The sequence below is a fragment of the Heptranchias perlo genome, chromosome 11, assembly GCF_035084215.1.
Source record: "Heptranchias perlo isolate sHepPer1 chromosome 11, sHepPer1.hap1, whole genome shotgun sequence".
In the NCBI taxonomy this organism is placed as follows: Eukaryota; Metazoa; Chordata; class Chondrichthyes; order Hexanchiformes; family Hexanchidae; genus Heptranchias; species Heptranchias perlo.
Window position 1 is genome coordinate 53047367 of NC_090335.1, and position 12713 is coordinate 53060079.

The window sequence follows — 12713 nt, forward strand, 5'->3', positions numbered from 1 at the left end:
AACTGCCCTCTGAAATGGCCTAGCAAGCCACTCGGTTCAAGAAGGCAGCTCATCACCATCTTTTCAAGGGAATTTAAGGATGGGCAATAAATGGTGGCCTTGCCAGTGATGCCCACATCCTATGAAAATAAAAAAGAATAGCTGAAAGTGTGTTAAGGTCCTGTGAAAAAGTGTTGATGCCAGCACATCTTATCAGAATAAACTGGCCCCACCCTGGGAGGAGAGCAGGGGGCAGGGCAGGGTTGGTGAGATGCAGGGAAATGAAATCAATTCTCCAAAATTGGGTGGTACTGTGACAGAGAATGTAAGAACATTTGCCTCTCTTCGCCTCACCACCCAATCGAGATTTCCCTCTTCCCACTCCTATCAAAATTGCCACAGGCTACTCCTTCCCTGCCCACTGTATGCAAATAGTTGTGAGGGTGGAGTCCAGGTCCCCGTCAGATTTTCCTTTTTTCTGCAGTAAAGGCCAAGGGTTCCTCATTATAGTGGCTTTCTCTCCCTCCAATCGGCCCCAAAGACTTATTGCTGAAAGCCTCTGTTTTGGCTGAGGCCTTTAGTGGGAGCATTCTGCCCAATCTTCACAGATGTTTCTGCTCCTTTTAAGGCCCCTTGCCACCTCTTCTGGTTTTACAGCAGCGTTCCCAGTTCAGGGCAGCCAGGGTTTTCTCACTCTCACTGACTGTCTTGCTTTATGGCATGTATGTGCAATGAGCTGCAACCCAGGAAAATGGGTAGGAGCTGGGATGGATGTGGAGGGTATAGAAGTCCTGCGCCCACTCAACTCCACCTCAAAGAGGAGAATTTTCCCCCCCCCCACTCCCCTCACCATCCTCCCACTGTGTCATGTCAATCTGATAGTTATATGTGGGGCGGGGTCATTCTCCTTTTTTGGTGCCAGATTTCCACAGTGATTAGACTTCTGTCCCGCCCTCCGTGTCTGTCCCAGCCCTGGGTTGGGCTCATTGCACAATCCCAGTTGGAATGGTGATCTGGTGGTAGACCTCACTATCTGACCTTTTTTTGACATTCTCTGCTATTACATAGAATGTACAGCACAGAAACAGGCCATTTGGCCCAACTGGTCCATGCTGGTGTTTATACTCCACATGAGCCTCCTTCCTTTCTACTTCATCGAATCCTATCAGCATATCCTTCTACTCCTTTCTTCCGCGTATTTATCTAGCTTCCCCTTAAATGCATCTATGCTAGTTGCTCAACTATTCCTGGTAGTAGTGAGTTCCACTTTCTGGGTAAAGAAGTTTCTCCTGAATTCTTCTTTGATTATTAGTGACTATCTCATATTTATGGCCCTTAATTCTGGTCTCCCCCACAATTGGAAACATCTTCTCTATATCTACCCTATCAAACCCAATTTTGTGTGGGATCATGGAGCAGAATTCCCCTCATAGTCTCACTGATATGGGATAGAGGTCATAGAAGTTTCAGAAATGTTTGTATCTGATTGAGCTAATAAGGACTGGACTTAGAGACAACAGGTGGATAGCTTTTATGGGCTCATATCCCAGTTGTTCTGGCACTATATTTAACCACAAGGATAGATGGAATCTAATTATACAGTTACTCCCAGACCAGAAACACTGATACTCTTAAAATGTCAAACCTAGCTTGTAGTTGGTAGCATTCAGTGTGAGAATCCTCCTGTCTCTCAAAGGAAGAGGCTCAAAAAAAATCTACTAAATATTATACATCTTTAATCCTTTTAGGAAGTGGAGAATTTAAAATACTGTTCTGCTGCTGTGACAGAATCAGAACAGAAATAGGTAAATAAATAGAAGTAAAGTTTATATTTTTTAACATTAACTGATTCTTTCTCCACAGATGCTGCCTGACTTGCTGAGCTGCTCCAGCATTTTCTGTTTTTATTTCAGATTTTCAGCATCCGCAGTATTTTGCTTTTGATGCTCTTTATTGTGTTTTGCATACAACACTAATTTTGTAAGTGGAGGGTCTTAAGTGTGTTCAGAATCCATATTTAACATCATGACCCAAATATTCCCTTGGACGCAAAGATATAAATACCATTTACACTGGAACAAATAACGTTTGTGCCCACACAAGTACAAAAATACAAGGATAACTAGATGTGCTGTTTTGTGCAGATAAACAGAAGGCATGTAGCATTTAAAGTTGCAGTAGACTTGGGTGCACCTGCACGATATTCTCCAAAGAAAATGGGATGTAAGCTGTGGGATAGTGGCAATTGTAAAAGTAGGTATATTCTACATCATGTGCAAGATTTATTTTCATGTGGAGTCGGGGGGTATTTCCTCCCCTCCCGAACTTTTGTGACAATTTATTTGATGCATTTTCTAACATTTCGGGTAGACTTGTTATATGTTTAAAAATATTTTCCAATATTTTTATAATATACCCTACTGAGTGGGACAGAAACTCTAATAGTGAATCTATGCTACAGTAATCTTGAAATAAAGTATTATACTTGGTTCTTGCTATATTACTACATTATTTTAAGTTTAGAAGTTAATGTTGATGTTAGTATGACATTCCTCTGTTCACTATTTTAATAAAGGGTGTTAATTCATTTATTTTAAATAGGATAACACCTTTTTTAAAAACAGCAGATAAAGGAATTCCATATTAATGGATTAAGTGTTCAATATTACCAATAATAATGTCTTCGGTTTGGTCTCAGTGAATGTGTGATAATATAATACTATGGTATAAGAAAAGCTCTTAACTACATAACTGCCATAGAGTCTAATGATCGTCATCAGCAATTGACTGCCTGCCTCACCTTGACTTTCTGTGATATGCTGTTTGGTATATTTGCAGCCAGGATCTGAAACACTACTTTTGAATATACATAGTGTATGTAGTAATAATAATGGGGATCAGGCATGATGAGGATTAAACATGGAGCGTATATCTATGTGAAAGGTATGTTGATAAGACCAATGCTGCAGCCCTTTCAACGCACTCTTGCTGCAACGTTGGCGGGAATGCATCGGAAGGGCCACAAATTAGGCCAGGACCTGGATACATTGGCCCAGAAATTGGTTTGTGCTGGTGCCTAGCATTGTTCTATCCCGAAGGCGGGACTTCTGCCAGCTAATCATCTCCAGTGCCGACCCTGCAGTTAATTGTGGGGTCAACTCATTTGCATACCCTTTGGCATTTTGGTAGCACAACTGCCATGTAACACAGGAACACTGCAGTGAAGAGGCTTGGAAATTTGGGGTGCAGCCTTTTAAAAAGCACAGAATGGCTGAAGATTAAAGCAGTAGGCTGGGGGAGCAGCAGGTAAGTAGGAAAGTGTTTGTTTGGCACAGTGAGCTGACTGTCAGGTAACTGTAAGGACTGCAGATCAATGACCTGATGAGGGCAGGCAAGGTAGCTCGCTGACTGCTTCTTTTCTGCCTTCGGCACCAACATACCCTTCACACTTCACAGTAGTTAAAGCAGTCAGTAACTCTCATTAATATGTCGCCAACTCTCGCAACAGCAATTACTTGCACAAAGAACCCCTTCCTCTAAATTTAACAGGTTGAAACCAGAAGATCTATTACACTAGCTATCTGACACCGCCTGGGAAACATCCCTCAAATGCCTCACTCCTTGTACAACACACCTGATATTCAATCCTACTGAAATCAATGGAACTAAATATCGAGAGGGAGGTATAACTGGCAACAGATGAGAGACTGCTTGTTTTACGACCCTGCCCATGTCCACTTTCACCTTGTATTTTAATTTTATTGTACTTTACCTATCTGCACCCAACAGACAAACCATTTGTAATCTTAACAGTTGAACCCTTAAGAGGACTGAAGACATTTTACAGTTTGAAAACCTATTTTTATTTTAGATTTTTCCAAAATGACATTCTGTTGAATAAATTCTAATGCTGAATTCCACACAGTAATAAGCATAAACTATTGTTATGTAGAATTTTCTATTCATAGTGCATTCAGGAAATACAGCACAGCAATCCAACTGTAGGTTCTGAACGGGTTAAGCAGGCTTGCCTTAGTGCTGATGATGGCATTTCGGGCAATCTCTCACCATAGAGGCTGGGCTTCCTGTCATTGTTTTCCATTTGAACTTCAAAGATTATTGTGAGAGGCAATGCAGATGGCTATGTTTAAAACTGAGTTTAAAAGGGGTCATTTAAAAATATCACTATGATGACACTGCCCATGAATTGCAAAGATAATCCAGTCATGCAAGGAGGTTGCACTTACTGCTCGAGCACCTTTATCAGCACGTCGTGTGAACCTAAAGCTCCCAGCAGTGCACTGACAGCTGGATGTATATTTAAACCAGAATGAATATGAATACATAATATATTCCGAGAGATAGATATAAATAAAATATATTTGATTATACAGTTTAACTTTGAGCGATCCCTTGTGCTTTAAAACTATGACGAGATGTCAATTGAACAGTGTGACACTGCTGAGGATTCTGGGTGGTGATGACCATATTAAAAAATAATACTGTGAACCTTTCAGAATTTTTTTGATCAATGTTTTGACATGAGTAAGGTGAAGGATACCACTAGAGGGAAATAATACACTTTTCCACTGTGGGGACCTAGCCTCAGCACCAGGCACTCCTTGGACCACATGTCGAGCAGTACTTCCAGTGCCGTGCCTTCATCCTAGGCGCAGAAGAACTTCTGATACACTAATGTGCATTTCTCCATTTTTGCAAACCAGCTGTCCTTATGCCATCCCTGTATGTAATTTAAAGTCTAAAAATTCTGGGATGCTTTGAAACTGGACCCACACTCACTAGGAACTAGGTTGACAATACTGCTACAACCAGCATAGACAGGAGGCACACCCTATGTCCCAAAGGTTAAGGAACATAGTGCTAACTCGCTGCATCAGTGTGGGTCCCAGTCCTCATTAAAATTAGGATTTTAAATATTTGAAATATTTTACTAATGTCTTTGTTACAGTTGGCGTAGTTTCCACGTGGGGATCCTGCATGGGTGACATCTCAAAAGAAATATGCAGTAAAACCCAGTAGTAGTGCTGATGACCTGTGCACCAGTTCTAGGACCCTCCCAGCCAAGCTTGCTCCAGTGTAGCTGTGATACTGGCTCTAATCCACATGGAAATTGCCCAGGCATTTCCTAGCCACAAAAAACAAAACAAATCGAACCAATTACTTCCCTATCAACTTTCCACCTCCCCAGCCATCAGGAAAGTGAAGGAATGAGCCAGTAATAGTGCTATCAAGCAGCAGCTACTTAAAAAACATTGAAAATAGGAGCAGAAGTAGGCCATTCGGCCCTTTGAGCCTGCTCCGCCATTCAGTATGATCATGGCTGATCCTCTACCTCAATACCATATTCCCGTTCTCTCCCCATACCCCTTGATGCCTTTTGTGTCTAGAAATCTATTTAGCTCCTTCTTAAATATATTCAGTGACTTGGCCTCCACAGCCTTCTGTGGTAGAGAATTCCACAGGTTCACCACCCTCTGAGTGAAGGAATTTCTCCTCATCTCAGTCGTAAATGTCCTACCCTGTATCCTGAGTCTGTGACCCCTCATTCTGGACCCCCCAGTCAGGGGAATCATCCTCCCTGCATCCAGTCTGTCTGGCCCTGTCAGAATTTTATGTTTCAATGATACTCACCAATAACTTGCTCACTGATGCTCAGCTTGGGTTCTACAAGACCCCCTTAGCTGCAGACTTCATCATTGCCTTGATCCAGACACGGTATAAGAGCTGAATGCCAGATGAGAGGTGACCGTAAATGCCCTTGCCATTATTGCCATCAAGATAGCAATCAACCGAGAATGGCAGCAAAGAACCCTAACAAAATACTGGCTGGAAGCTTTCCCTAACATTCACAAAGATTGTTGTGATTGTCAGAGATGAGTGATCACAGCCCCAGGACATCTATGCAGGAGTTCCTCGGGGAGGTGTCCTTGATCCACTCATCTTCAGCTGTTTCATCAATGACCTTCTCTCCATCATAAGGTCGAGTAGGGCTGATTACCGATGATTCCATGATGTTACGCTCTATTCACAATTCTTCCAATAAAGAAATAGCCCATGCCAGCCAACAGCAGAACTTGGACAATATTTCGGCTTGGATTGACATTCATTCATGCTACATAAGTGTCAGGCAATGCCCATCTTCAACAAGAAGCCCAACCACGTTCCTCTGATTTTTAAAAGGTACCACCACCAACCAAGTCCTCAAACATCAGCGTCTTGAGGGTCACCATTGATCAGAGACTTAATTATACCAGTTATATCAACACGTGGATACAAGTGCGGGAAGATGGTTGGTACTCTGTGATGAGTTGGTCACCACCTAACCCCTCAAAGCCTCTCCATTATCTACAATGCTAAAGTCAGTAACGTGATGGAATATTCATCACTCACCTGGATGGGTGCATCTGTAACAACGCACAATGAGCTTGACGCCATCCAAAACAAAGGGATCTACCATTGGACTTTGCAACCACAGTACGGTGGCGGTGGATACTGTTTGTATTGTTTATAGGATGCACTGTAGCAGCAACACAAAGTTTAGTTCAACAGCACCACTTAGCTTTACCACGGAGAAGGGCAAGAGCAGCAATGTTATGGGGACACCATCACTTCCAAGTCACACACCATCCTGACTTGGATGTATGCTGCCGTTCCTTCATTTTTGCTGAGTCAAAATCCTGGGATTCCCTGCCAAACACCATAATGGGAATGTCACCACCACAAAGATTGCAGTGATTCAAATGGAATGCCCACTGCTGTCTTTTCAGGGCAACTAGGGATAGGCAATAAATGGAGCTCTGCCAGCATTGCCCACATACTGAGAACATATTAAAAAAAAACACATATACTTCCAGATGAATAGTTAAATCTGCAAATTATAAATTCATTGGAGAAAACAACTGTGGGATTTTCTGCTGGAGAGAACAGAGAAGGTAACATTTCAAGTATAACTTTTCATCAAAATACTATCTGCTGGAAATCTGAAATAAAAACAAAATGTTGGAAACACTCAGGTAGGTCTATGGAGAGAGGAAGGTAGGATTAATGTTTCAGATCGAAAAACTTTCATCCTTTCAATGCTATGGTTCTAAGATTGGGCACAGATTCTTTTAAAATATTCTGGGGCAACTAAACCTGGTTTCTGGGCTGACCTTTTCGACCTTGCTGCAAGGCAGGTTTCCCAGACGTTCCCATCAATGGTAGGGAAATAAAGGACTTCCCCTGATCCCATGAACTTTACTGGAAGGGTCTGTGGTGTGATGAATGCTGTCGTTCACCAGATCAGCACAGATGTAAAAGACCATTCAGTTCATCTTTGCTCATCCACCCAAAAAAAGAAAACCGTTCCGTCCCCCAAACACTATCCAATAGTTTCTTGAATGAATGTAAGACAGGGGTGACCGACCAGCACCTTATGATCTGCAGGTGGATCTTCTGTGGCTGGAGTTTTTTTTGAATGCTTTGTTTAGCTGCCCTCAGGCATGCATTCAGTCCCAATGTACGGAGTGCAGAATAACAAAGGGCATTATTAACTACAACAAAACAGGTAGCCTTCCTTCCATTCTGACCTCCTAATCCATATATTTTGAATTAATTATATGCTCCTCACTATTTTCCATCCATTAAAATTAGAGAGCTTCCACAGGTAGCGTAATTTCATAAAATTTCCCCTTACCTTTTAAGTTTGTGGCTCTTTGGTAGTACAGTATGTAATTTCCTTTTCTGACTTTTGTGCCTTTGAAAAGAAGGGCACCTTTTTTTTTAATGCTCAGTCACTCCTGTAGCTTCACTTTTCTACTACTAGATGAACTTTTATAAGCTCCAGAAGCTGCAGATCTCTATAAGTACACCTGAGGCACCACAACTACACTCTAAGGGAAATTCGCTATGTCCTCACTTTACATGGACAAAACCATGGAGAAAACTGTACAATATACAATTCACAAGACACTGTGCTCAGGGCCAATTGCTTAGCTGTTCCGGCAGACAGCTGCCACAATTCCGGCAGGAATCCAGTGAATTGGCCGCAAATTTTGCTGGGGCCCAAAATGCTTGGTCCTGAGCTTGTGTTGAAGTTTCCAATGGCTTAAACATAGAAACGTAGAAAATAGGGCAGGACTAGGCCATTCGGCCCTTCGAGCCTGCTCCACCATTCAATATGATCATGGCTGATCTTCTATCTCGGTACCATATTCCCGCTCTCTCCCCATACCCCTTGATGTCTTGGCTTTGTTTGGGAATGACGGAGGCTCGGACACAAACAGGGTCACTAATAAAGCAGGGCTTGAGGGTTGGTACACTGAGACCCTACTTCACTACACTACTCACTGCACTAAGCGTCCCCTCTTCCTCTGCCTCAAAGAGACATAAGATTGAGGGCCAGTAAGCTCAGTGAAATAAGGCGTACCAGCCTCCTGACGGGTGCAAGTGGATCTCACCAGTAGGGAAAGAGAGAGAGGAATGTCCAAGCCAGGGAAGTAGCCTGGAGCCCCAAAGAAAAGGAAAGTCTTTTTTTCAATGACTGACATTATCGTCCCCTGATGGGGGTCCAAAAGGGTGAATAAAATCATCATTCGTTGGGGGATAACTGGGCAACCGTCCCCCTCGGGAACAGAGTATCATGCATGTGTGGGCTGTTGGGCACCTGAGGTGTGCCTGCCGATCTCATGCCAGCTAAGTGCCATTACCTTGATGTGTACTCTGGCAGGGTTAGCACTGGAGGCATGATGCCAGTGTGACTACTGTGATCATATCCCCAAGCAATTTCGGGGCCCTATTCTTAGTCTCGTAAAGTTTGGCATTTATGGCTGGTGTCATAGAAATCAAGATTAAAATTTAATTTTCCTCCCCCCGATAGCCCCAGCATAATCAGTGCACTTTTTTGCTAGCACCCAACTTGAGCTCAGCTCCAACTGGATTTCCTGGTTCAACTCAGTTATATGGCTTATGTGAACACTGGGTGGGACTACCACTGGAAATTGGCACAAATTCCTGGAAGTATTTTGGCCTGCTGCCTGCTGTGATCCCTCCTGGGCTGCACCCTCAAAGGGGAAAAAAGCCCTGGGATCCCAGGAGGTTGCTAGCTGCATCTTTTATAGATCGTCAGTAATCCCTCCCACCCAGTTTCCTTGCATGTTCTTTGGGCAGGTGGATTCCCCGTACAATGATGTGGGAGGCGTTATGGCTTAACTCCTGCATCGTTTTCGCAGAATTTAAATGCTTTTGCCTATGCTGGGAAGTCCAAGGACATTCACATCATGCACAAAGGGGACAGAGAACCAGTGTTATGGTACATTAAACATTTGTCTGCTGTTAATGTCAACAATAATTTCCAACGTTGTGTCTTTTAAAGAGTAGTTCAAACTGTGACCATAGAGTTAACACAATCAAATATTTCTAATCGTGATGAATATGTAGGATTTCAAGAGTGCAATCTTTGTATTATAAGATTATCATAGAAGTAGAATCATAGAAGTTACAACATGGAAACAGGCCCTTCGGCCCAACATGTCCATGTCGCCCAGTTTATACCACTAAGCTAGTCCCAATTGCCTGCACTTGGCCCATATCCCTCGATACCCATCTTCCCCATGTAACTGTCCAAATGCTTTTTAAAAGACAAAATTGTACCCGCCTCTACTACTGCCTCTGGCAGCTCGTTCCAGACACTCACCACCCTTTGAGTGAAAAAATTGCCCCTCTGGATCCTTTTGTATCTCTCCCCTCTCACCTTAAATCTGTGCCCCCTCGTTATAGACTCCCCTACCTTTGGGAAAAGATTTTGACTATCTACCTTATCTATGCCCCTCATTATTTTATAGACTTCTATAAGATCACCCCTTAACCTCCTACTCTCCAGGGAATAATGTAGCTGCATGTGGATTATGAACATGCTATATTATAGAGTGGTAGGGATATGGGTTTGTTCCCATCATTCTTTGTTGAGGTCAAGTTGAATGAGTAGGAAGAAGAGAAAATCAGTGTGAGAGTCTTCCTAGGCATGCACTTCTGAGTAGCCAGTGACATAATATCATTGGCAGATGTTATTAGTGGCAGCTCATCTACCACTTACAACCAGGGAATTGAGTGTTAAAGAAAGTGGAAAAAAATATAACCAGTGCAAAATTGAGAGCAATATATAAATGCGTTTCAATGCATGGACTTAACTGTTGCCAACATTTTTGAAGCTTCAAATTGACTGGGTAGAGGTAAGAAATTCTTGCCACTATTTGCCCTATACTTGTAATTTCCTGTTTGTATTTCTTACTGTTTTGGTGAAACTATTATTTGTAACATTTTTTTAAAGTTGGCACAGTAATAAAAGTGCCTAGCAAGACATTCGGTTGTATCAAACTACTTGGACTGCAATGGTTCAAGAAGAAGGCCCCCCCCCCACCCACCCCACCACTCAATCTTCTGGTGATCAAAACCATTACCCTGAACCTGAGTTTAAATGTAGACCAGATAATTGGTATGAAAATTTTATACCTCTGACTATTGTAAGGGATCCTACATAATGCTTATTTGGGATTCTAAGTGACATTTATTTGGCAGTCTTGACAGTCCGAAGACAAAAGAATGGATTGAATTCAATTGTTGGATTAATGTAGGATAACTGCCGTTAAGCTACATCGTAGGGGAACTATACCTTGCACTTGGCCAGTATTTCACATTGTATAAAGAATGCAGAGTGACCGAGGTGCTGCAAGCTTTTTGATGCATGTGATTATATTGCCTCCTAATCTGACCAGAAGCTGTTAGAAATGAGGAAACTCACTTATTGCTATTTCTGTCCTTTTCCATTTTAGGAGAGCTCAGGAGACACAGTCCAAACCATGGAAGAAAAGCCTATGTCAGTTGCTGCATTAGCTTCAAAATTCAGTCACAAAACAAGCAACACCTTGGAAAAGGATGAGGTAAGTATTCCAATCCTTTTATAAGAACCAGGTTTGCTATGGCTTTACTTAATTGGAATTATGTACAACAGCGATATTAATAATGGTTATATCATTAAAACAGGCCTTGAAATTACTCTGTACAAAACTTAGCATACAAATGTTTAATCATATGAAATTCCTTGTTCTTCCATTTTCAAATAAACAAAGGCAAGAGAGAAGCAAGGAGGTCCACAGTTTTGAAGTCCTGGAAAAGAAGGAATAGGAGTAGGATATGGTGCAATTAGTCTTGATTTCATCCAGTGGGGATGTTGGGTGGAAGAAGAGCATGTTGGATGGCGCAAGAGAGTAATATTTAAGGGAGTACTGAGTTTTGCTAGAAAAGCATTCACAGATGTGAGAGTAGTGTTCAAATCTTGGATTGGCTTTGAAATTCTGACTGCTTTATTAGTCTGGCTCAGTTGTAGCGTTCTCTCTTGAGTCAGCAAGCTGTGGATTAAAGCCCCACTCCAGGACCTGAGCACTTACCTAGGCTGACTAAGGGAGTGTTGAATTGTTGGACGTGCTGTCCTTTGGATGAGATGTTGAACTATAGCTCTGTCTCCTTGTTCAGATGGATGCTAAAGATCCCACAGCACTATTTGACCAGCAGGGAGTTCCCCGCATTGTCTTAGTTAGCAATCTCCCCTCAACCAACATCACTAAAAATAGATTAGCTGATTATTCATCTCATTGCTCGTTGTGGGATCTTGCTGTGAACAAAATGGTTGTTGTATATGTTTACATAACTGTGACTGTACAAAGTTTTTAAAAATTTGCTTTTGGTAAGTCGACAACACTGGCAAGGCAGTATGTGTTACCCATCTCTGGTTGCCCAGATAGCATTAAGAGTCAATCATAGAATGGTTACAGCATAGAAGGAGGCCATTCAGCCCATCGAGCCCATGTTGGCTCTTTGTAAGAGCAATCCAGTTATTCCCATTCCCCCACTCTTTCCCCGTAGTCTTGCAAATTTTTTCCCTTCAAATATTTATCCAATTTGTTTTTAAAAGCCACGATTGATTCTGCTTCCACCGCCCTTTCAGGCAGCACATTCCAGATCATAACTACTCGCTGCGTTTAAAAAAAAAAGTTTTTCCTCATGTCGCCTTTGGTTCTTTTGCCAATCACCTTAAATCTGTGTCCACTGGCTCTCAACCCTTCCACCAATGGGAACGGTTTCTCTCTATTTACTTTATCTAAACCCTTCATGGTTTTGAACATTTCTATCAAATCTCCTCTCAACCTTCTCTGCTCTAAGGAGAACAACCCCAGCTTCTCCAGTCTATCCCTGTAACTGAAGTCCCTCATCCCTGGAACCATTCTAGTAAATCTTTTCTGCACCCTCTCAATCAGTCATGTAATGTGGCTACAGTCGCATGTAGGCTAGACCCTTTACATTAGTGAACCTGTCTGGTTTTAATGAAAATCTGGCAGCTTTTTAAATGGTTATTTCCTGGTGGTAGCCCACAAATTAAAAAATGATTCTATTCAGTTCATGACTTGCAATAGCAGCATTTGACCTCTCAAAGGCCGGGTTGCTAGTCCAGTACCATAATTGCTAAGCTACTGTACCCCGAGTTCACTATGAAGCACTTTGGGATATTCTGAAAGATATGAAAGTTGTTACTTAAATGCAAGTTTGTTCTTTCTTTCCTTAGAAACTACCCAGGGGACCAATTCGTAAAAAGCCTCCTTGCTCTCTTCCTTTGTGTGGTAATAGCAGAAATACAAAAACCGAAACAGACCATAACGGAGATGAGGTAAAATATTCATGTT

At 42.2% G+C, this 12713-nt stretch overlaps 1 protein-coding gene across 8 annotated transcripts in view; it reads left to right on the plus strand.

The window, feature by feature from the left end:
- Positions 1-12713, plus strand: part of LOC137327343 (capZ-interacting protein-like) — a 77392-nt gene that overhangs the window by 51271 nt on the left and 13408 nt on the right. For all 8 annotated transcript variants that reach the window (XM_067993039.1, XM_067993041.1, XM_067993040.1 and 5 more), the window contains 2 exons: positions 10809-10916; positions 12596-12697. In XM_067993039.1, the coding sequence (XP_067849140.1) occupies positions 10809-10916; positions 12596-12697 (210 nt within the window). The remainder of the gene's footprint in view (positions 1-10808; positions 10917-12595; positions 12698-12713) is intronic.